Here is a 25620-nt window from a genome sequence, read left to right as displayed (position 1 = left end):
AAAAGACTGGGAATACAGAAAAATGTTTCTAGTGGTTGTCTTTAAGTGGTGAGAATACAGTGACTTTTTCTTTCTCCTTTTCACCATTTTCCCAAAAAATTTTTAATATTTCTATTATTGATATTAATAATATTGAAAAATGAAACTGCATTTCAAGATGTTGTACAATGTTCTGGGTGGTCTGCCCCGGGGTCAGTCACTGTCAGGTAGGTCAGAGGTAATTTAGACTCCACAGAACAGTGTCATCCTCCACATACAGGGATCCCTCTGCCTCAGAAGATCTAGTTCTTCCCTCTGCAGACACTATGGGAATCTCAGGTTCTAATTTCCCATGGCCCAGCAGGTGAGCTAGGCACCAAGCAGTTTCTCTTTATCAGCCAGACCCTCAGAACTTACACAGGATGGGGAAAAAGTAGGTCTACAGTTGTTTGTATGGAAGTGACACAATAATTAATGAATAATATAAGAACAAACTCCGTCTTTCGTGCACTCACAACTGTACGCCTACTTTTGCCCCACCCTGTACTTACTACAATCCCAAACTGGAAACTGGGTATAGTGTTGTGCCAGACACTTCACAGCACAGGGTAACCAGCCCAGAGTTTAAGGCTTAAAATCTAAAACTGATGGTGACCCCCTCCATCAAAAAGCCACAAGATGAAGCAAGAGCCCTCTGCATCAAGATTCAGGTGATGAGAAAGGGACAGGCACATTTCTATGCAAGCACATGAACAGGGAGACTGGCTTCAGGAAGGCTCAGAGACAGCCCCCAAGGTAGGCCAGCTGAGCAAGAGTGCTATGTAGCCCCTCAGCGCCATCACGAAGTACCAAGTCCAGAAGGGAAGGATTATGGAGGGATCGAAAGACTCCTGGAGCCAACAGGGACTTAGGAAGACCCACGGGGAAGCCTGGGAAAGAAAATGCGGTGGAATCTTAATCATGTGCTGTAACACACAGTATCTTTGTTGTTCTTCAGCGAAGTGTTCTAGATAGTCCAGTAAATAGGAAAACAAGTTTTCTTAAAAATTTTTAAATGAGTTCTCTTCTCCCAGGCTCATTATCTACAGACTTAATGGCCAAAGGCCCATGAGGCAGTTGGTTCAGTGACCTAAAAGGTAGCCTTCACTTCTCTGAGTCTCAGTTTTTCTATTTATGAAAATGAAAATAATACCCATGGCACAGGCTGTCATTAAGATTTGATGATATAATACGTGCAACACTCTTACCACACAACAGGCACACAGTAAGACCTCAATAAACAAATGTTAGCTTCTAGCAATAAAATAATATTTTTATTACCACCATGTTTAGGAGCTAGTGAGCTCCTCATTATAGGAGGTGACCAAGCATAAGCTGGTGGGAAGGCTACAGAGGAAACTCAAGCACTGGGCGTACCTTTAAGGTACCTTCTTCTACTTTTATGATTATGAGTCTCTTAAGAAAGCAAGAGCAAGAGAGAGGGAGAAAAAAAGGGAGAGAGGCAGGGCAGAAGAAAGGAAAAGGGAAGGAGAGAGGGAGAGGGAGGGAGAGGGAGAGGGAGAGGGAGAGGGAGGGAGAGGGAGAAGTGGGAGGGAGGGGGGGAGGGAGAGAGAGAGAGAGAGAGAGAGAGAGAGAGAGAGAGAGAGAGAGAGAGAGAGAGAGAGAGGAGACTGCTTTCCTACAGGTACACGTTTCCTGACATTTTTCTTTTTAGGACAAAGTACTAATCTCTTGATCCCTTGTTTCTCAAATCCTTGAGCCTCATCCAAGAACAGTGGGTTCGTCTCCAACAGGGACTAGGGTTATATCAGTAGTGACTGTGGCCTTTATAGTGATCCCTTGTAACTCACAAAAAATTTGCCCACACTAGACTACTATACATTGATTTAAAGATTAGCAGTTATAATTCCTATTGCAAACTTGCAGTGAATCATGGGAGATTGAATACATGCATTTATTGCTATTCTTCCCTCAAACTTTATTACATTGACAGTGAAAGAATTAAAAAATAAAGATATAAAGCCATGAAGAGCATAAGAACAGAGCAGACAACAGCAAATAAGAGATGATAATAACATTCTGAAAGATGAAAAAAGGATGGATGAGTAGTGACTAATTTCCAGAGCAGCCTGAGCTGACACCTAAGTATCTGTGAGGAGGGGAGCCAAGAAGGAGCAGACTCATGTGTGCTGTAGGTTCTCCAAAGTCTCAGGAACTGGAAGCACCAGGAACCTCTGAAGGTGGGAGTAAAGGTGGAGTTGAAAATAGGTGACTTGTTAAAAAAAAAAAAAGAAAGAAAGAAATAGGTGACTTGTTTGAAAGTCCAAATGCCCTGGCATTCCCTCTGCCAGTTATCAGTCAAGTCTTCCTGCCAAAGCAAAGCCAGTTCGCTCTCAGAAGGGGCTGAGGGAAGCCTGAACTGGGGACCCGAGGTTCAGCTAGGGGCCAGGTGGACATGATGTAGAACACAAGAAGATTAAGTTACAGTTAAAGCCAGGCCATGGCAGGTGAGCCTGCCTGGACCTTTCTCCCGCTCACCTCCCAGAGCGCTGGCTGCCTGTCCACCCCCCAAAGCAGGAGACTGGGGAGTCCTCCCTAGATAAAATGACCAGTCCCATAAAAATAGACTCAGGATTCTGAAGCAGGGGGCACCAATGAAACTGCCTGACTACCTTGCAATGACACCCACCGACTGATTCAAAGAGTGTATAATCAGCTTTTTAGAGCTTCATTCTTAAATGTGGCTAAGGACCACCAGTCACTTCAGGAAAGCCCCTAATGCAAAACACAAGAGTCCAACAAGAAAAAGGAGCTCAGAAGAAACAAACACTATTTATTCACTGGAGCAGAGACATCTCAAAATCCAAACACGAAAACAAAAAACTATAGCTTTAGAAAAGGAAGATAATGCATGTAAGAAAAAAGAAAAAGTACTTTAGAAAATTAGAACATTACTTCTAGAGATCTCAACTTCTGACTAATAAAAATTCTAAAAAGAGAACAAAGAGAGGGGAAAGAGTTGTGAAATAGAGAAACACAAAAACATTTTCCAGAACTGAAGAGATCTTTACATCAAAGTGTCACCAAGTGGGAACAAAATGAATGAGAATGGACCATGTCAATTACATTATTATACAACACGTATCACCCACCAAAGAAACCAAATCATTCATGTAGAGACTGGAAATAAAACTTAAGGAGACAGACACATAAAACTAAGCTAACAAAAAGGAGGGAGGCAGCCTTGGCTGGCGTGGCTCAGTGGATTGAGTGCTGGCTGGCGAATAGAAAGGTCACTGGTTCAACTCCCAGTCAGGGCACATGCCTGGGATGCAGGCTGGGTCCCCAGCTGGGGGCATGTGAGAGGCAACCAATCAATGTTTCCCTGGCACATCAATGTTTCTCTCCCTCTCCTTCTCCCTCCTTTCCCCTCTAAAAATAAATAAAATAAAAATCTTTAAAAGAAAAAGAAGGGAGGCAATTACTAACTTCTTTCTAATGTACACTTAAACAAAATTTGATTTGAGAGAGGAAGGGAGAGAGAGAGAAAGAAAGGGGAAACATCAATTTGTTGTTCCACTTATTCATACATTCATTGGTTGATTCTTGAATGTGCCCTGATCAGGGACTGAACCCACAACCTTGGTATTAGGACAATGCTCTAACCAACTGAGCTATCTGGCCAGCGCAATTACTAACTTTTAAAAATGAAATATATATATATGTAAGAATGCAAGGGGTTCTTCTGGGGTGGGGGTGGGGGTACAGGACCTCTGGGCAGAGGACAGCTTCTTCCTCAGAAGCCTGGGATACCAAGTTTTAAAACTATAAAAATACATTTGGAGCTGATAGATGTGTTTATGGCACTCATTTGAGTGATGGTTTCACAAATGTATACTTATCTGCAAACTCATCAAGATGTATCGATTAGGCCCTGGCTGGTGTGGTTCAGTGGATTGAGTGCTGGACTGCAAACCAAAGGGGCGCTGGTTCAATTCCCGGTCAGGGCACATGCCTGGGTTGCAGGTCAGGTCCCCAGTTGGGGGCGTGCGAGAGGCAACCAAATGCTGCTTCTCTTGCACATTGATGTTTCTCTCCCTCTCTTTCTCCCTCCCTTCCCCTCTCTCTAAAAAATAAATAAAATCTTAAATTAAAAAACAAACACCTAATTTCTTTAAAAAAGAAAAAAAACTTAGATGAAAGTATTTTTAGAAGAAGGAAAAACAAAAACAGAAAAAGACGAGGCAGCCATTAGAACACTGGGCATACAAAGGTACTATACAGTTGCCAACGGGGTCACAACATACCACGCACTGTAACGCGGATTTGGTTTTGTTTTCTTTTCCACTGTAAACTGTGTTTAAAATTCCAATTCTGAACACAGTTTCCTGCATTTTCAGTCATCCTGGAAGACAGTGGTCACCTAAGCTTTTGACACAATTCTCCAGAGAATGGAGAAACATGCAAAGACAAGGGGTGGGGACTGAAAAAGAACTCCCTAAAGATGAGGGCTCTCATAGTTCAGACTGGAGGGAGGCAGAGCCAGTAGATCCTCTGACAAGTTCTCCCAGGTCCAAGAATTCAAATTCTACCCACAGCAAAAGGCTGTCTGCAAACACTTCCATGAATTTTAGGCTGGCATCTGTCAGACAGTGGGTAGCTGAAGCTCCTGGCTAAATCTCCAAAGGCTCTGTGATCCTTCATTTAGTAACTTTTTTCTTTTTGTCAGGATGTGGTGACCAAAAGACTCAGGCCTCTCTTATACAGTCAGAACGGCCATTGCCCTGGATGTTAAATTCCACCACATTCTGAAGATCCTTAGCAGAAGAATCAGAAATTGTGTCCCAAACCCTGCCACTCCCTGCCAAATGTAGCTGGATGAATAACTGAAACATCTGCCTTCAACAGGAACTAACTCAGCATACCACATAACCAGTGAGTCAGCTCAGGAAATGTCACCTGGAGGTAAACCCCCGCCCCCAGGGGGCTCCAGAGGAAAGCAGGGCTTTTGCCCTGTGCAGCATGGGGAACCCCAGCACCCAGGCCTGGGACTCCCCTGAGGCTCTGCTGGAGAGCCAGGCAAGGCCATGCAAAGCAATGTCTGCCAGACACCCAGGCTCCATGCCAACCCACCCAATGAAAGAAGGGGGAAATGGATGGCAGATCTTATGAAACAGAGCTTCCTCCCTTAGTCTTAGCCCCAAGAAAGCAGGAGGGCCCCAAATGGTATTTAGAGGGAGAAGAGGCCTCATGATTAAGAGCCATGGCTCTTGTCTTGGTTGCTGTGGTTCAGTGGATTGAGCACTGACTTGAGAACCAAAAGGTCGCTGATTTGATTCCCAGTCAGGGCGCATGCCTGGGTTGCAGGCCAGGTCCCCGCGCTGGGGGGCGTGTGAGAGGCAACCAATCAATGGGTCTCAGACCCTGATGTTTCTCTCTCTCTCTTTCTCCCTTATTTCCCCTCTCTCTAAAAGTAAATTTTTTTAAAAAAGAGCTATGGTTCTTACCGTAATCTATCACCAGCAGGCTATATGACCCAGAGCCTCCATCTCCTTATCAGGATCACAGTGGTGCCCACTCACGCGTGTGGTGAGGCTCATAGGGAAAGGTGTACATAAGCCCTCAAACAGTGCCTTACATGCAGTCAGTATGTGAACGTTATTTATGACAGTCTCCTCAGAGTGAAGCTCGCAGGAAGCATCTTCAAACGAGGCAGGGAGAATGTTAGGTCTTCAGACTCCCATGGAGCACAGAGTCCTTCTTCTGGGAGTCATGCCAACCACCCCCAAAAAGCAAAGGCTTCAAATTCTAAAAACAGCTCAAAACCACCTTACAGAGGAGTCACTTCTGTGCGTGCTGTTGCATCCTCTGTTGGCCATGTGTGTGGTATTCACGATCAGCCCAGACTGCCTCCTCCCAGGGGCACCTCCATCTCTGCAGCAACTGTATTACTAAGTGGCTTTCAGCACCCACTGCCATATTAGTCTCTCTTCATATGCCAACACCTCAACTAGACTGCCAATTCAAGAGCACAGGCTGCTTTCTTCCTTAGAGTTCCCACACTGCCTGGCATTAGATCTTACCCACAGGACTAAGGAGACAGGGACATGTTCCTAGAACCACAGAACAGTGCCCTCAGCAAACTGCACCAGCACGACAGTCCTCTTCACATGTTTACCTAGTTGAGGGCCCCAGAGTCTTCTCTGGGCATCCACTCACCTCGTCCAGCTGTCTCTTCGTCTCTTCTTCCATCCTTCGAATGTCATCCATAGTCAGGTCAACCCACTTATCGAGCCAACAGAACAGCTGCCTGTGGAAGTTTGTAAACAGACGCTTCTCTTGCTATAAAAAGGAGGGAATGCAGTGAGAACCCAGAAGATGAAGGCCACTGCTGTAGTTCTCCCCCCATGATCTCTGATCCAACACCCACACTTCAGTGGGGAGGCTGGGGAAGAGTGAGGCCTGGCTGACTCGTCTGGATCAGGCTTCCAGTTCCATAGGTCAGTGACTTTTGCTTTCACATGTCTAACAGGTATGGCTTCATGTAGGAGGAAGCCCCCAGGAGAAAATGGGTGTCTACCTCACAGGTAGGCCCTGTGCCCCAAATGCCACCAAGACAGGCAACCCATAAGCTCACAGCTAAGTCAAGGCCCCAAAACAACTGTGCCAGGTTTCCTCCTTGATCAGCAGCTATGAAATATAGTCCAGAGTGAAACTCTAACACATCAGGAAAGAGGCTATAAAACTCTTTATGTTTGCCTAGTTTAGTAATTCAGGGCACTGGAGAATGTGGCTCACAGTGCCTCCTGCCTTTTGGCTTTAAGAAAAGAGAAAGGCCGAGTTTTACTTGTATTTCATCATAGTAAGCCTCTACCTAGTTCCTTTATTTATTTATTTATTGCCTCAGTTTCCTTCCCTGTCACAGTGATGTCCTTGGATGGACAACAAAAGACCGTTACATACAAAGACAAGTGGAGGTGTCTGGGAAATCAAACTGAAATATTTGAATGTCATCAACCCTAGAATACAAGTCACATGGGTTGTATGATCTTCTCTTGTTGGGAAAAACACCCCCACCAACCCATAGACACTGGGAAGGTCTCACCCTGGTTACTTACCTTATGTATAAAGTTTTCCACTTTGTTCTGCAGGCCCCACCACTTGAACTTGACAGTAACCAGTTTGTATGCACACATGTATGGGCAGTCTTTCTGATTTACAAGTTCTTGCTGTATTAGAAACACACCCACAGGCAGGCAGGTAACTAACAGGGCAGACCTCTGGCTCTCCCTTAGTCCAGCCCCAGACATTCCTTTCCTCCACCCACGAGGGAGGCCCACCGACACTGTGCCCCGGCCCCCTGGTGGTTAGGATGTGAACTGCACCTTCCAGTTGGGGCCCAAGGGTCCTCGGCCTGTTTTGATAGATTTAAATTTTGCTGGGTCTTCCTCTGCCTTGTAATCCTGAGAGAAGTGATAGAATTGGGAGTTGGGGGAGGGATGAAGAGAGGGAGAGAGAGAGGGAGGAAGAGGGATAAGGGGAGAGAGGGAGATAGGAAGATGAAGGGAAGGGGAGAGGAATCAGATTTTCTGCCCAAGTACACTTCATTCTAGTCTTCATGCTGTTGGAGCGCAGAAAATATTATAAACAGGATATAGAACTGTTTACATTTGCCTCGAGGAGTGTTCCGTGTGATTTTCTCTGCGAGGGGTTTGTTTTCAATTTTATCATATGCGGGTGTCACCAGGCTGCCTGAGCAAGCATTCATTGCCAGTTTAAAACAGGGATTTTCAACCTGGGGTGAGCACCCAAATTACCATGGACAGCTTTATCAACACACAGATTTCTGGGCCACTCTACCTAAAACCCAATGAATAAGAGTACCTGCAGGTAAGGGCACCATGGTTTTTTGTTGCTTTTTAACCTCTGGAGGTGACTTTAAAATACACAGTCAGAGCTGAAAACAAGTGGCTATCATTCCTGAAATCTAATCTGATCTCTCTCTGGCTTGTTTTTAAAAATATTTTTTTTTAACTGGCTTGTTTTAATAAAATCATTATTGTATAGGATGTAATAGACTGTTCAGTGTATAGTATCCTCTTGTATATTATTGTCAGTCTCGCTTCATTGATTTATAATGCAATCAATGCTGTGTGTTAATTAAGCATAACAAAAGTTAGTTTAATCTTTGGCTGTTCCTCTGCAATGGCTGTGGCCTCAGAAAAAGCAAACTCATTACAGCAACTACCTAACAAAAATAATAAAATCAAATACACACACACACAGAGTTATAAAGTATTTCCCAAAGCTAAGGAGATTATTTATGTGTGCTTTAAAAAAATAAATCTTCCCTACCTCTGCTTCTCTCCATTCACATTAAACAATAAGAGTTGACAAAATACTCGAAGTCATACTCTTCGTTAGTATTTTTGTTTGCAGGATATTTGGATATGTATATTCAGTTTTAGAAAATCCATCAAGCTGTACATTTATGATATATTCATTTTGCTATATATATATTTTGTACTTGAATAGAAAAATTTTTTTAAAAATCCACTAACCTTCTGAGGGTGGGAGTGGGAATATCAGGTAAGAAAGCACAAGATGGTTTTCATATCTTTTTGGAAATGCACAAATCGAAATACCTTAAGTACACAGAGTGACTCCAGGAAAGAGGTATCATACCCCTGGGATAGAGCACACACTATTCCTACAACAGGCAGAGAGCCAAATTCCTGTGCCCTGATCCCAACAGTCCTGGCAGATAGGAAGCTACTACCAACTTCTTGAGGGCAGGGGACGTGTCTTTTCATATACCTGGGATATTCCTCACCTGGAACACACAGAACAGAATACTCCAAACACAACAGGGAGACAATAAGTGTTTCTTAATTACTGGGTTAGAAAAATAGATTTGAGAACTAGTTTCAGCTTAAGTGTTATTTCAGCAGTACAAATCGCCCTCGGACTAAACAACAGCACCAATGTTGTCCAGTGATAATTTCCAGAAGCCAAATGGGACACTTACCCCTGGGCCACTATTTCTCTGGTGGTAGTCCCAGCTCAAGACAAGGGAATTATTAATACTAATTTAAAAAATAAAGTAAGTATAACCAAGAGAGAACTTCCCTTTCAGCCAAGCTGGGTCTGGTTCCCTGGTTTCTCTGACACTTAAGAGTCATTTCTGCATCTCAAAGGCTACCCCACATCTCTAAACAGTTCCTACCTTGCTAAGAACTTGGTTTCGATCTGCAATGTCTATATATATGGCTTCCACATGTTTCCATGCCTCGGGCTCCAGTTTATGCACCTGCAGGGAAAAGGAGGACCACTGTGTAGTTTTTATCAGCTACAAAGCACCATTTACCCAGAAGAGACACCTGAAAATAGCTATTCCCATAGTCAGAGATGTGAGACTTCTATTGGTAAAGAATTACATACAAAATTATTGAAAGGGATGGGAGGATGAGTTTTAAATGGACACACACTTGAGAACTAATGCTCTGATTTTTCAGCCTAAGTACCACCACTTCAGTGGCCCAAACCCTCAGGGCTACCTAGTTACCTACATTATTTCCGCATGTCCCCCCTTTGTACAGACTATAAACGCTTGTGGAGATACTGCTTGCTTAGCCAAATACTGTTTATTTTGATGCTTTTAAGAAATTAATTCAAACAGGCTATACACATGTATAATATTATGATATAAATACAAAATGTACACAAGGGTATGATAAAGAGTAACTCTTTCTCTTGCTTGTCTCCCTTCCGAGTTAACACTACTGGCACCAGATTCTACATTTATACACACCCATATACGAAGATTTTTCTTTCTTTTTTTTTTTCCTTTCTTTATTTCAAGGGAGAGCATGAATGCAGTCCCCCGTCACCACAAAGTATGCAGTTGAGTTTCCCACATTTGGGGAAATCACAGGGGTGAGCACATCTGGAGTGCAATGGGTAAGCCTTGCACCCTGGGAAAGCCACCTTCGTGATCACAGTATCTTCCCTGCCAGGTAAATATCAAAAGATTTTTTTTTTAATACAAATGGTAGCACATATATACACATCACTTTGCATCTTGCTTTTTAAAACACTGAACAATATATTTTGAAGATTTTTCTCTATTAGGTCTTTTTATTTTTATTTTTTTACCCCTCACTCAAGAATATGTTTATTGATTTGAGAGGGGAGAAGGGAGGGAGAAAGAAAGGGACAGAAACATCAATGTGAGAGAGAAGCATCAATTAGTGGCCTCCCGTATGTGCCCTGACTGGGAATCAAACCTACAACCTTCTGGTGCACAGGACAACACTCCAATCAACTGAGCCACCCAACCAAGGACCTAAGGGCTACATAATATATCATTATATGGTCAGAATTTACAGAGCTCTCATATTGTTTTTAATCTTTGGCTACAGAATGCTACATTGAACCTTCTTGTATATAAGTTATTTTTATTTCACACCTGTAAACATAACTGTGTGGACTTGCTGAGGTAAACGATAGGTGTATTTTACAGCTTTTATTAATTTTATTTTTATTTTTTTAGAGGGAGGGGAAGGGAGGGGAGCAATATCAATGTTAAGAGAAACATCAACCGGTTGCCTCTCACATGCCCCCCACTGGTGACATGGTCCACAACCCAGGTGTGTGCCCTGACCGGGAACTAAACCAGCAACCCTTCAGTTCACAGGCCAGCGCTCAGTCCACTGAGCCACATCAGCCAGGGCAATAGGAGTATTTTAAATTTGAGGAGTTACTGGCAAATTGTGATCTACAGAGGCTGTAATTCTGATGTTTTAAAAATATAGTTCCTCTGTGCTAGGAGTTGCATCTTAAATCAATCCCAGTACTACCAAAAGTCCTACAGGGAATATTGGAGATCACATTTTGCAAATTAGAGGCAGAACAATCTCATGCTGGTGGGACAGGTTTACGCAGAAGCCAAGAAAAAGGGAAGCACAGAGAGGACCCCGTGGCAGGGATGGAGAAGCTACAGGGAAAAGCCTCAATATCCTGTTCCAGGGCTTGGAAACCCTTGGAGCTCTTGGGAAGTGCTACTTACATTCTCCTGGGTGCCAAGATCCGGTTTGTGCCAGGTTTCGATTTTAATCAGAAAGTCTTCCTTCATATACTCATTCTGGAAGGGGGAAAAAATATGTCACAGTTACTAGGTTCAAAGTTGGGGAGTAACCATTACCAGATCACAGGCAGTCAAGAGACTCCAACCTCTGCCTTACAGTAATAGCTGACTTTACTGGGAGCCCACAATAGGCTAGGCATGCATTGTCTCACTCAATCCTCATGCCATCCTACAAAGTCGTCATTTTATAGATGAAGAAAGTGAAGCTCAAAGGGGTGAGGTGACTAGTCTAAGGCCACAGAGATAATGATAGAGCTGGGCCTCAGAATCAGGTCTGCCTGACTTCAAAATTCATGGGTTTAACCTCTCTGCCACACTACCTCATGCACCGGGTGCTACTGGCTAATTAGTAGTGTGAGAAGAGCACAGGAAGACTTCATAACCAACCACAAATGTTTGGCCCAGCCCCATTCCCTCCAGCCAGCCTTTTGCTGAGGCTGATGTTCTCGTCTCAGCAAATTAACTCTTCATGCCAATTACTATCTTCCTCCCTTAGTGCTTTTTAAAAACTGGAACTACATAAAGGAGGAACACATTAGTCCATTAACTCCTTAGCAGGGGTTAGGTTCCCAAGACCTGCCTGTGTTGACCCAAAGGGACAAGGCACTGCATGAGGATGCTGAGGGTGGAGAGAAGGGGCAATGAGACAGTCATGGTAGAGAAACCTTGATGACTTCATAATCTTGCCAAGGGTCAGTGCTCACTGGGGTCAATAGATACCCAGTGGGAAAGCCCACTCAGGTCAGCTGACCGGAAGTTTTGTGTAACCCTGGCAAGAGCAGGGGAGAGCCTCAGGTGAGTCCAGAGCGAGCGTGCTGTGGTCCTGACTGCTGCACCTGACAAAACCACGTGCCATGCAGCTTCAAGAAAGGGGCTGCTTGGCCAGTGAACAGGGTTGAAAGGATTAAGTCTCAACACCTCCAGAAGTCAGCCAAGAGAAACAGGAACACCCAGGAACCTCCAGTGCGGTTACATGTTTATTTCTTCTTTTCTTGTAAATCATCTACAATTCCACACCCCACTCCACCAGAAAATACTTACTGTAATAACTGCTCCAAGGCAGGGACATGGAAAGAAGAGAGAAAAAGTTTAATGAGGATGAATAAATATCTGTCCCTCGGTCCCAGAGACCACAACAGCGAAGAGTTCTCCACTCCCTGGGGCTTATTCCAGTCACCCTCCCCGCCCCTGTGAGTGCATTCGCTACCTCAAGTGCACCAACCCTCACGTTTCAATCACACAAAAGTCCCAAAAGACCAGATCGGGAATTTAATTTTTTAAATGTCACTATCAGCTCCTTGAGACTTTTTCAGCTCTGACAAGCTGAAGCCCTGAGACCACCGCTGTGGTCAGAGCATCCCCTGCTGCCCCCGCCTCAGGGGCACAGAGCGGGGCACGGCAGACCAGGCACCGTCTGCCTGCCTTCTGCCCCCCTCCTCGCGCTGTAACTAGACCTCTCACCTGCTATAATCCTGCTCATTGTAATGAGACCCCCTCGGAAAGCACAGTTTAATTATTTATCAGAGAAAATGACTGCAGCTCTAATGTCACTGGGGAACGGACTAGCTCTCCTCCTGACAACAGCCCAGATCATTCTGTACCCTCTGAATTTAGGACTTATCTCAATTTCTGATGGATGCTACATGGCCATGTTTGCATATTTATGGAATGAACAGTCAAACCCTATAATTCCAAAACTGCAGCTAAGGTTCTCTCTGAGATTGAGAGGAAGAAAAGCTGAAATATAAGGCATAAAATCTACCTTGTATAGAAACAACCAAGAGATTGTAAGTAATTTCCCCGAATCCAGTGAAAGAAACTTGGAAGAAAGCACCAGATTAAAATTATAACTAAAGGCTTATTGAAAAAAGTACTCTGCTATCAGCTTAGAGAAACAAAAAGGGCATAGAGTGTAATATCCATCAAGGGGAAGTTCGAAGATGTCAGTTTGGCAAAACTTCTCCAGGGCTGTCCTAGCAGGGGCAGCCCGGGCTGCGAATGTGGCACAGTGACCAGCCCCATCTCAAGAGTGGAGACAGCTGGCCTGGTTTGATGACACGAGCCACTAAGGTTCTGCAGCTAACCACCTGATTCTCAACCCATGTTCTCCAAGCAACCTTCTCCTTCTGGTCTGGCCTCTGTAAGGACAGAATGTGCTCATCAATGGACACAAGAGTCTGATCACATAACCAAGTGAACACTTTCACTACATACTAGCATTCTGATTATACTTTGGTTTTCCATGTAAAAGAACCCACAAAGAAAGAATGCCCTAACCAGCAGGCAGGAAGACCTAGTTTCATTAATAATTTTGGATTTCAATATAACTTAATATATTGGCATATGGGGTTTTCATGCCTTAGCCTTTTTCTTTTTTTAATATATTGATTCTAGAGAGAGAAAGAGAGAGAGAGAGAAAGAGCAAGAGAGAAACATCAATTTGTTGCTGCACTTACTTATGCATCATTGGTTGATTCTTATATGTGCCCTGACCGAAGATCAAACCCATAACCTTGGCCTATCGGGGAAAACGCTCTAACCAGCTGAGCTACCCAGTCAGGGCCTATCTTAGTCTTTTTGAGACCCTGAGAAGTAGATCCACTCAGTTCAGACAAATTAGGTTTCTGAATCTACGCCGTGATGACCCTCTGTGGCCTTTAATGCCAAGCTCAGTGACCAATCTTCTCTAACCTCTAGCTCCTGGTCCTCCAAACACATCTGTATTCACAGCACTCCCTTTTCCTCACACTGCAATCCTGGGCACAGTAGAAAAGTCCCAGGAAACTCTTTGAAGTTAGAAAATTAGGCTCTCCAAATAAAGTACTTTAAAACCAGTGCTTAGTGAGACTCTTCAGCCAAGGGTTAAGGCTAGAGGGAGAGATAGAAAGAGAAACATTTTCCTGTTCTTCCTTTCATTCCCAGACCAAACCCCACTTTACCCCCTCCTCATGTCTCAATGCATCAACAAGTGGGAAGATACAGAGAAATAAGGTAAGAGGATAGAAAGGCTACCAATGAGTCGAATATTCCAACTCCATTTCATTCCACTCAGAATAAGGTTAGAGTCTTCCAAAAGACATGAGGAATTCATTCCATGCTCCTTTACCCATCTCGTCTCAAACTTTGGTCTACTTGGACCAAGCTTAGATGTCTGAATTAATCATCTTTCTCCCATTGGCCCCAAGAGGGAACTGGAAATTAGCGTTCTTTATCTTATTCTAAAAGAGCAAGTGTCTAACTGAACAAATCTCAGATGCAACATATCCATTTTGTATGATGGTGACTGAGTGCGAGGCCAGCAGCCACTGAAGAAACCTGTCTCCCCCCACCCCCTGCCTTCTCTTTGTGGAGTATTTAGAAATTACTTTTATCTTTTATTTTCTTCTGGCCAAAGATCAGAACAATATGTAAACAAACATTTGACGGCTAGAAAAACGCCCATGTCAGCTGCAGCACACTCCCCGGAATTACACTGAGGACAGTGGCATCCCTCAGTCAGCACAAGCCGTGTACCCAGAACCCTGCCCCAGGCGTGGCGGAGGCCATGCTATCTGCTTGCCTGCTTTATGCCAAGTTGGCGAAGGATCTTAAGACACACGCTGAATGCACCTCTCTTAGACATTAAGAAAGTTCACCTTTGGCCCCAGACCAGTCATACTCAGCAACAGTGCACAGTCTTTTAAGAAGGTGTGCGCATGCCTCTTGTCCAAGAATTTAACAGCTTCTTGCCCAATGCTTTGGGAGTAGCCATATTTGCATTTTCAGCTACAGCAATAAAACTCTAAGCGTCATACTCCAGGTCCTGTCAATGGTTGTTAATCTCCTGACACAAGGTTCTTGAGGATTGGAAAGAGCAATGAGCCTGTGTTCTAGACTTTTAATCATTCTCAAGTTCAAGGATAATGACCCCATGGGTGGAACATCCTCATCAGATACAATCTAGGGAGTGCAAGGTCCCAATAAAAAAGGCAAGTGAGGCAGAACATATAGGCAGAGGCTGGCAAGTGGACCCTGTAGCCAGACTGTGAAAGCAAATGCAGGTTGGCTGGGGGAAAGGCCATACACCTCACAGACAAGTTCTAGGGGACCTCTAGGAACCACCCTATGATCTGGATCAGTACCAGCTTGGACCCTCCAAGAGATCTACGCAGGAATCCTGGAAAGCTAGGAGTCTGAATTACTCAAAAGGAATCCCAGAAAGTCTAGAATAGAGTTTTCTGTTGAGGTTCAAATCTTTCCTTTCCAGAAATTCCATATAGGAGACTGGCCAAGGTTAAGAAAATGATTCCACCCCTACTCCCACCGCTAACTATAGAATATGCTGATTTAGTGTAAGTCAGGGCTCTGAACAGTGACTTCCTCCTCCTTGCCTCCCATCCCCCCCCAAATCTGGCATGCACATTCCATGTGTTACAGAACATATATGAGGTATAGCTGATTCTAAATCCTTTGTCAGAAAAAATTGGGTTTATTTCCACTTTTCCCCAACATGAGTGTTTCCTTCGCTACGTTTCCTTGGTGTCTGGCCTGGCCCTTCCCCAGGGCGGAAGGTCATGCCACAGGCCCTTTTCTATAACTGCTGCCTCTCTCAAGAGTGCCTGGCCTCAACGCTGTTTTTCAAGCCTAACACAAATATATCACATTAAAACTAGAAATTTCAGTCTCTAACAATAAGGGAATGGTTTAAAAAGATCACAGCACATTCATACAATGCAATACTAAGCAGCCATTACAAATTATAAAAAAATAGGAGACTATATAGTGACATGGAAAATACTCCTCATTTACTGAGTAAAATAAGCAATTTAATAGTTATATGTCTGGAGATTTTATATGTGTGTGTATATGTAAGATTTTTAAAAAGGACTACAAAAAAAGACATTAAAATGTTAACAGTGACTACCTAGGGATAAGAGAATCACGGGTGGTTATTTTCTCCTGTTTGTATGTACTTTCTAAAATTCAAACAGAGAACATTACTTTTGCAATCAGTAAAAACAATCAAAATTATCATACCATCCTCAAATAAGAGGGGTTGGTTCTGTGCCAGCTTAGGCCATGGCTGCCTGGTGGTTCCCACCCAGCTGGCTGCCAAATTGTACTAGACAGCACTGATGCCACCAACCTCAGGTCTGAAGGGCATCCCTAAACTCATCTGTCTGCTGGCTTAATCTGGAAAATGAACGTGAGACCCAAAACCCCAATTCCTCCCCACCACTAGATCTGCTTGTCCACATCCTCTGTCCACCTTGGGGCCCAAACTCCAGCTTCTAGCCAGGTCTGCACTCACCAGTTCTGCAATAAGGGTAGGCATTCCATGCTTTTTCATGTATGTTCAGGGCTCCCTCTGGGGCCAGCATTCGAACAAACGTGGGCACTTTGCTATAGTGAGAAAAGGGGTTACAAAAAGAAATGAAGGAGAGAATTAGAAGAAAACGGGCTTTAACATCACATTCTTCTGGCCACAGTTCCAGCTTCTTCAATGGAGAACTGACAAGTAAATTTCCATGAGATAAGTAGGTTACTCTTGTATGTGAGAAGCCACCTGTCAGGGCCTGAATCGCAGCTTGCCTGGCTACTAATATCCACCCACATCTTGCCCCACCACCCACCAGGAGGACAGGAGGTGAGAGCTAAGGGTACCTGCTACAGCTTATCAGCCATTACATTACCATTAAGATTTTTTCCAGAGCTCACTGGGCCCAGAGCATTGTACTCCCCACTGCAAGGACAAGCTACCTCCAAGAGTACACCAGCCCAGGTTTGTGGGCCAGAGAGGCTAACTGACTAACTTCAAGGATGGGATCTGAGATTATCTGATCTTCTCTTGTCAGTTCTAGGGCACCAGGAGGCCCTCAGGGCCATCTGTCTCCCAGGACAAAATATTTTCTTCTATTTAATTCTTCTTATCTCAGGTTACAGAACAGCATGTTCAGTAGAGCCCATTTTTTAAAATTTATTTATTTATTTTTTGAGAGCTGGGAAGGAAGGGAGAAAGACAGGCATAGAAAAATCAATGTGCAAGAGAAACATCATTGGTTGTCTCTTGTATGCACCCCATCCGGGGACAAACCCATAACCCAGGCATGTGCCCTGACCGGGAATCAAACTGGCAACCTTTTGCTTTGTGCGACGGGGCTCAACCAACTGAGCCATACTGGCCAGGGCCCACTTTATTTTTTTTAAAAGGTACATATATTCCACCCTGGCCAGTGTGGCTCAGTGGATTGAATGTGGGCCAGGTTCCCCAGTTGGGGATGTGCAAGAGGCAACCACTCAATGTATTTCTCATACACTGATGTTTCTCTCCCTCTCCTTCTCCCTCTCTTCCCCTCTCTCTAAAAGTAAATAAAATCTTTAAAACAAAAAGAGATACATATATTTCTCTTCCTTAGTTTTTCACTGGTATTCTAAGCAGTCTTTAGCAGGCTCAAACAATCTCATCAACTTTAGTGCTTGAGGCCTAAGAAAAAAGAGCTAACCCCAATAGAAATCTAATTCAGAGCACTTAGAGCAACCCTCTGAAATTCATTCACTCACTGCCATGCTCATTTAGATAAGTATTTCCACGTACCAGGCACTGGGGACCACACAGACTTGGCTCCTGCCCTCAAGGAGCTGACATTCCAGTGGGGAGTATAACCAACCAGGCAGAGGACAACACTGTGTGTGCCACAATGGGTGAGCAGAGGGTTCTGGGGTTGCAGAGTGCTAGAGAACATGGTGCAGGCAGCATGGTGCATGGGGAGGCTCCGGGGAGAGTAAGGCTAGACAGGAGGGCAGGAGTGGGTGAGAAAAGCTAGGAGAAGAGAGAGAAGTTCAGAGTAGCTGGTAAAAGTATAAATTAGGGAATACAAGAGAACCTGCAGAGGCTGGGTCATAAAAGATCTTGTAAGTTACATCAAAGAGTATGGACTTTATCACGAGGGCAAAGGGAAGCCATCTACAGCTTGTAAGCTGAGGAGCAACAGATCTGTCTTCTAGAAAGAACACTCAAAGCTGTTTGGAGAGGTGGAAAGCAAGGTGATCAGTTAGGAGCTACTATGGTAACTGAGGCAAGAGACGATGAAGGAAATGGAAAGGTTGGCAGTACAAAGGTAGAGTCCACAGAACATGATCTGACATGAGGGACAAGAGAGAGGAGTGGTGGTGAGCCCGTGTTCCTGACCGGGGCAAGGAGATGGCTCACAGGAAGCTTTGGTGCTCACGGGGAGAGGTGGGTGTGGCATTTGGCACTTTTTTTTTTTTTTGCAGCTATGTGTTTGGAATTAAAAAGTAGTGGTAGCAGCTCCAAGTTCACACCCTCTCCTGTAAGGAAGAAGTTAAGGCAGGTCCTACAGACCTCCTCTCTGCAACTTTGGTTGGACCAACTGAGTTGAGGAACCAACGGGCCCCTTTTACCAACCTCACTATCTCTTTTCAACATCCTCTTTAAAAAATACAAATGCAACTATGGAGAAGAGACTAATTTTGAACCTTTTAAAAAACTTTTTTAAAATTTTATTTTTCAATTATAGTTGACGTACATTTCAAGGCTTATTTTAATGAACTGTTAATGGCTCCGTAAGGATTGGTTGGCAGTCAATTCTGAGTAGGAAGGAGGAGGAAGAGGAGGCATGGAGGAATAGGCACACTGGCAAGGAAATGAGAACACAGTGAGAGGCCCCCCACTCCCCACTTCACAGTGTTGCTTTTCCTTCTGGCTTTGGCACTCACCACATCCTGGCCTCCTCTGGATTAGTACTTTTACATTTCCAGGGTGGCAAACATTAAATCAGGGATTTTACCCAATGAAGATGAAATTGGTTTTAGTTCAGTTTGGTGACTAGAAATTAAGATTCAGGTTTAAGTTGCACGGCAATGTGGATGTATTTAATCCAACTGAACTGTACACTTAAAAAATGGTAAAAATGCCCTGGCTGGTGTGGCTCAGTGGATTGAGCACTGGCCTGTGAACCAAAGGGTCACTGGTTCAATTCCCAGTCAGGGCACATGCCTGGGTTGTGGGCCAGGGCTCCAGTTGGGGGCATGTGAGAGGCAACCACACACTGATGTTTCTCTCCCCCTCTTTCTCCCTCCCTTCCCCTCTCTATAAAAATAAATAAATAAAATCTTTTTTTTTAATGGTAAAAATGGTGAATTTTGTGCTATGTATATTTTATTACAATTTTTAAATATTCAGGTTAATTTTTTTCCAGTTTTGGATAACTTGCTTTGTTCAACTTCCATTCAAGCTGGTATATGTTTATTATTGCTTTCAACACCCTTTGGATCAGCTCAGAGTTTGTATGCAGGGAGAGCAAAAGTAGGTTTACAGTTCTTTGTATGGAAAATAATACAATAATTAATAAATAATATAAGAATAAACTCTGTTCATGTACTCACAACTGTAAACCTACTTTTGCCACACCTTGTAATACTGTTTTAGTTAGGGATTGAGCAAATTTGTGTGGTTTGCTATGGGGTTTAGTACACAAATCAGTTTAAATGTTTAAATATTTATGTCTTTGATCCAAAGAGAGGTACCAAACTTTTCTGGTAGCTGATTTCACAATATCAGAATTCAAAATACTACCTGATCCAGCAATCCCACTTTAGAAACATTTCCTGTGGACTTACACACACAAGTACATCAAAGGATCTGTGCAGGAGTTTTACTGGAGTACTCTACGTGAACATCTGGAAATGACTATAAACACACAGCAAAGGACAGGTGAAACAACTCACAGCACATCTGCATAAAATAATGCTAGGTGTACTTCAACAGCATGAGGCCAAATTGCTGACACTGAAAGAAAGCTATGATATGATGAGTAACAACAGGGCAAAGTCAAGAACAGTTACGTACTGTACGATCCCATCCATGTTAAGATAACAGAAAAGGAAATGAGCACTAGTTACGCACAATACACACCCCTATCCTCACAGACAATGAGTATTACTATGGGAAAGGCCCACAAGAAACAACACTATCACCTCTGGGGACTGGGAGCCTGGTAAAATGAGTATTACTTTTCTTTTTTATTTTTTTAAGATTTTATTTATTTTTAGAGAGAGGAGGAGGGAAAAAGAGAGGGAGAGAAACATTGATGTGCGAGAGATACATCGATCAGTTGCCTCTCACACGTCCCCAATCAGGGAACCTGACCTGTAACCCAGGCGTGTGCCCTGACTAGGAATTGAACCGGTGACCTTTCAGTTCATAGGCTGGCACTCAATCCACTGAACCAACCAGCCAGGGCTATTTTTAAAAAATAAAAACAAAACAAAACAAAAAATAACCCCTAAAACCTTCACATGAACAAAGAAGTACTACCAGCTACACCCACTTTCACAAGTGCAGCAACCTGCACAACCAGCAATAACCCGGAAACCCCCAATTAGCCATTATCTCCACCTCACAGCCAGGCCGCTCTGCCGCGCGGCCACATACCTCTGTAAGTGGTAGATCTTGTGTGTGTACTGGCCTTTCTCACCGTCCTTCTCATAGGGTTCATTCACCAGGACCTCCACGCCTTCACCACCACCCGTTTCATTTTTGCTGGCCTCAGCCACAGAGTACAGCTGTCCTACTTGATACTAAAGGAACAGAGAGATGGAGTTATTGTCAGTATAGAAGCTTCTCAACAGTTACACATGGTCCAGTTGCCAGTAACTGACCAATTAGTTCACTCTGGGGTTCCCTCATCTAAGAACTCACTCTGAAGTTTCACACAGGGCCTTGCCCAAATGCACCCAAAGCAACTGAGAATGCTGCTCCATGGCCTATCTTTAGCCATCAGATGTGTTTAATTTCATACTTCCCATTTTCACACCACCATCCAGAAAACAGATTACAAGGTAGCTTTTGCGCTGCTCTTAAGTCCTCAAAGCAAAATCTGGGGTAATTGCTAGAAGTCTATTTATTCAATTCATTTAAACAGATCCTAAGATATGACATCTTTCTCCACTCTGCCAACAGCTCAGAAAACCATCTTGCAGGCAACCAGACCTTCTGATACTTTCCAGATTCCTGATGGGGCTGGTGCAAGTGCCCTGCTTCCCATATTAGATAGCACAGATTCCTACCCCACAGTCTCCGCTGGCTGGGTACACCCTCTGTGTTGGCTCTTTCTAGATGGCAAAAGCCTAGTTTTCCTTTATTTGGGTCACATGCCACCCTATCAAGTCACCAGTCAAGATCACTGGCCTCCTCTGACCCCCTCTGGACAACTCAGTGTTAGGGCCAATGACCTGGACAGTGCCCAGGCCTGGCCCTTTTGCTCCCTTCTCTTTGAAGGAAGCTGTCCAGACAGAGAATAAGGTGAAAAGAGAATGAACAGGCGCACTTACTGCAGGAAGTTACATCTATACCACAGGATGCATCTTGCCTGTCACTGCCAGTGCCAACGAGGCACAACAATTTAGGAAGTAGGAGAAAAAGGTACTTGATTATCCACCACATTGTGGGGGGAGGTAAAGGTTTTCCTTGCCCTCTATACCCCCTCCCCAAGCTACTGGTACTCCCAAGAGTGAAAGATGAGAGCATTTTTCTCCCTTTGAGATTAACACAGAGAGGCCGTGTGTCTGGGCAGCTGTTACTTAAACCACTGCCTGCAAGAGTAAGGTGCAGAGGCAGCTTCCTGGGCTGTTTCCCCTCAAATTTGGATGCTTCCTTGACCAGGCAGCTTCCTAAGCACCACAGGGAAATTTCTGGGCAAAGTCCAGAAAGGGAAGCAGCCGACCAGGACAATTTACTGTTCACCACAAAGCTGAAAAAGCCCTACCTTCCAAAGCAAAAACCCAGAATAAAATGCCAAGGCAAGGCCCAGGCAAGCAACCAAAGCTCAGTTAATCCCATAAAGAGGAGCACTGAGGTGATAGCCAGTCATCTTGACCTTGCTAATCCAGAGCAACATCAGTGTTGCTTCAATGCCTCCGTGGAACCCCAAGCTGTCCCTGTGCCTTTTGAAGGCCACCCCCTAGCTGAGGCACACATGAACACCCCTATCAAGTGGGTCAAGGTTTGGCTGAGCCAGGGGTTCCTAAGGAGGAGCAGTAATTCTGTTTCAGAGAAGAGTCACAAGAACACCTAACCACTGACTCAGCAATCATAAAGGGCAGGCTGGGAAAAAGGTCTGGTGGCAGGGACCACGTTATGGGCTGGTGGCGCTGTCTGGGGAGGGGCTCCAATCAGAGACTAATCCCCCTCATTGGTTCCTCTTCAGCTGCAGGAATCAGGGGGCAGGCTCTAAGAGGATCAGTCTGCTAGACTGGCATCTTCCCCCTTTAATCTCCCTTGATATTCTGATCCTATAATCCCAGTGAGACAAGTGAAGGTAGTGTTGTTAATCCAAAGGGGTAAGTAGAACTGGCCTCCCCAAGCTGCAAGTGAAGGGCACTGCCATTGTCCAAGGGTTCCCTTTGGCATAGTGGCACACACACTGGGAAAGCAGAAGGCAGTCAGACTCAAAAGTAGTAAAGGTGGAAGTGGGAATGAGACCACTACATCAGATAAAGAGCCCTGCAGAGACTGGGATTCCAGCCGTCTCGGGCCTGGGACATCGCTCCCTGCCTTTGGCGTTTGTTCTCTGTCCGGAAGAACTAAGACACTCAGCTAAGAAAAACAAGAGACGCCACCACTTTGGCAATCCGGGATTAGGGGCCCATGAAGATGCTGTGGGTGGGCCTAAAACACTGACATTAAACAAACCAGCACAGCTGTTGGTCCCACCCACATGGCCCTGTCAGGCCAATTACCACAGGGAATGGTGCCATGTGTCTCTGGAAATAAGTAAACCAGCCCCGCCCACAGGAGAGAGTGGGCAGCCCTGAGCTGGGAATCACCGGTGGACACACCCATGTCGAACAGCCAGAGTCTTCTTCCTCCGCTGCAGAATGCCCAGACGACCTGAACAGCGTTAGGCCAAAGGCTCTGGCCAGCCAGAAGCTAATTCCATCCCAAAATACCGATGCAAGCTATCAGGATGGTTATAAAGACATGGTTTTCTCTTCGCTGCCTCCTCTTTTTCCCCTAAATCAGAAAGCTCTGAGGGCCTCAAATCATGGCCTCCATTTGGGAAGTGAATCCATCAGTCACACAACACTGGCTGTTCCTATGGGAACCATGAGTCAGGATGGGGTTATTGATAAAGACTCTGAAAAGGTCGATCATTACTTGTTTCTTCTTTGGCCTGCCATTCAAGATTTTCTGGTCTTCTGGAACTAAGGTTCAAGCCACCAGAAAACCAGCTTCTGTTTCGATCCTCAGCCATGCACAGCTTTTCCAATAGCAGTCTCTAGCTGGGGACATGTTGACCATCACGGGGCAAACAGATGAATCCTAACCAGAGCTTACTTCCCCAGCTCCTGCTTAAGACTTTCAGCTCTGTTCACCCGCCCCACCACTTCCTCAAATCTGCTAAAAAGCTATCACAAGCTAAAACCCCAAATCGCAGACACTCTCAGAGTTCCCCTTTCCCTCCATTCTTGGCCTGCTACAAGCAGCCAGTGTTCTGGCCCCCTCCAACCACACTGCAAAACAGCCAGGAGATGCCCCAGACAGGTGCTGGCCCTCCTGGCTCTGCCACACTTCTCAGAGACACTCCTACCCTTCGTTCCAAGAAACTCCCTGTGAAAATATCCATTTCACCTATAAATGCCACACTGAGTTACTCTCAAGTTCCGAGGGACATCTTCCTGACTGGAGAAGTGGGATCATGCTATATAGCAGAGAGGGAGCCATCGGACCCCCAAGAGCTGAGTTCCAGGGCAAGAGACATGCTGAGCCTTCCTGCTTGGTCTCCTGGTTTGGAAACTCGTCACTTTCTATCTTTCATAAAGAAGCAAGGCCCCCAGAGAAAGTGGGTTAACAGGGTCCTGGCAGCTCAGGCATGTGGCTCCCAGGCCGTAGGCACACCTCAGGTGCCTCCAAGGATCACAGCATCTCTCCACCATCCCCCTTCCCCAGCTTTCCCAGTCTCGTTTCCCTTGTCCTTTCCCAGAACTCCCAGATTACGTTCCTGGCCCACCTCTGGCTCCCGCCCCCAGGCCTACACAGCTCCTATCAGACAGGCAGCCTACCACTGGAGACAACCCTCTAGGAGGTTGATACCTGCTGTTGACAAAGCAGTGCATGGTCAAGAACCTTGGCTACTTTTGTCTCACTCAAAGTGTGCGGTGGGCTCTGTTGGCCTGATTTCATTTTTCAAAGGTCCATTTCATATTTGGAACAGATTGGAAGTTATCACAGGAGCTTCATAATGACACTGCAGGAAAGAGAATGACTGAGGGCACTATACTAGCTGACAGACTTTACCCAAACTTGAGCTTAACTGGAAAAGGGGGTGGGGGAAGGGCTATGAATTCAGAAGGAAGCAAAGAACAAGGCTGTGCCACAAGAGGAAAGTGGAGGAAGTTCAGAGAAAGGGTGGGACAAGGGAGGCTCTGTCAGTTCTCCACTGTCCAGGAGACCAACTCTGAGTCAGCATGGCCTATAAACTTTCTTGTGGCAAATCCTGCCAGATCCCATAGACAGAGGCAGAGACAGGCCCAAGAACCATAAAAGGACAGAGGGCAAGCCGAGCCCATTTGCTATTCCCTGCCGTCCGTAAAAGGAGGGCTCTGGGCCTCGGTCTTCCCAGCAGTCACCTAGAGTGTAGCTAGGGAGGGCCTCAGAGATTTCCTGCCCTGCTGGTTTATTGCACAAACAGAGAGAGCGATGCACAGTTCCCAGTCAAGTCATGGAGGTCTCAGACACGCACACACTCAACCCCTTCAATGGCATGTCCCCAAACAGGCACAGTCCCAGCAGACAAAGGGACTGATTTAGTCTCTACTCAGTCAACTGGCATGCCAACAACTTGAGGCAGGTTGTACACAGTTGCCTAGGTGTACAAAATAAGTGCCTTCCCTGTTGGTGGGAATGCAGACTGGAGCAGCCACTGTGGAAAACAGTATGGAGGGTCCTGAAAAAATTTAAAATCAATCTGCCTTATGACCCAGCAATTCCACTTCTGGGTATATACCCAAAGAAACCCAAAACATGAATTTGAAAGAATATATGCACCCCTATGTCCACTGCAGTGTTATTTACAATAGCCCAAGATACGGAAGCAGCCCAAGTGTCCATCAATAGATGAGTGGATGAGAAAGTTGTGGTACGTGTATACATGCAATGGGATATTACTCTGCCATAAAAAGGAATGAAATCTTACCATTTGCAACAGCATGAATCGTCCTAGAGAACATTATGCTAAGTGAAATAAGTCAGTCAGAGAAAGACAAATACCATATGATGTCACTAACATATGGAATCTAAAGACCAAAATAAATAAACAAACAAAATTGAAACAGACTCATAGATACAGAGAACAGATTAATGACTGCCAGAGGGGAGGAGGGTCGTTGGGGGACTGGGTGAAAGAGGTGAAGGGATTAAGAAGTACAAGTTGGTAGTCACAAAATAGTCACAGGGAACATAGTCAGGGATATTGTAGTAACTACGTACGGTGCCA

General features: G+C 44.8%; 1 protein-coding gene and 1 non-coding gene across 2 annotated transcripts in view; both read right to left on the bottom strand.

Annotated features, from left to right (window-relative positions):
• PITPNA (phosphatidylinositol transfer protein alpha) overlaps nt 1-25620 on the bottom strand; it is a 35660-nt gene that overhangs the window by 5692 nt on the left and 4348 nt on the right. The window contains exons 3-10 of the mRNA XM_090290663.1: nt 20559-20704; nt 16416-16507; nt 12167-12174; nt 11048-11122; nt 9206-9289; nt 7365-7442; nt 7098-7208; nt 6199-6321 (exon numbers count right to left, since the gene is read on the bottom strand). Coding sequence (XP_090146789.1) covers nt 6199-6321; nt 7098-7208; nt 7365-7442; nt 9206-9289; nt 11048-11122; nt 12167-12174; nt 16416-16507; nt 20559-20704 — 717 coding nt within the window. The remainder of the gene's footprint in view (nt 1-6198; nt 6322-7097; nt 7209-7364; nt 7443-9205; nt 9290-11047; nt 11123-12166; nt 12175-16415; nt 16508-20558; nt 20705-25620) is intronic.
• On the bottom strand, nt 9838-10003 carry LOC149997887 (U1 spliceosomal RNA). The gene has a single exon (XR_016507328.1). It is a non-coding gene; the product is annotated as a U1 spliceosomal RNA (small nuclear RNA).

This window comes from Furipterus horrens, unplaced genomic scaffold, assembly GCF_987537825.1.
Source record: "Furipterus horrens unplaced genomic scaffold, mFurHor1.1.pri manual_scaffold_11, whole genome shotgun sequence".
Classification (NCBI taxonomy): Eukaryota; Metazoa; Chordata; class Mammalia; order Chiroptera; family Furipteridae; genus Furipterus; species Furipterus horrens.
This window is presented reverse-complemented; position numbering and strand designations above follow the sequence as displayed.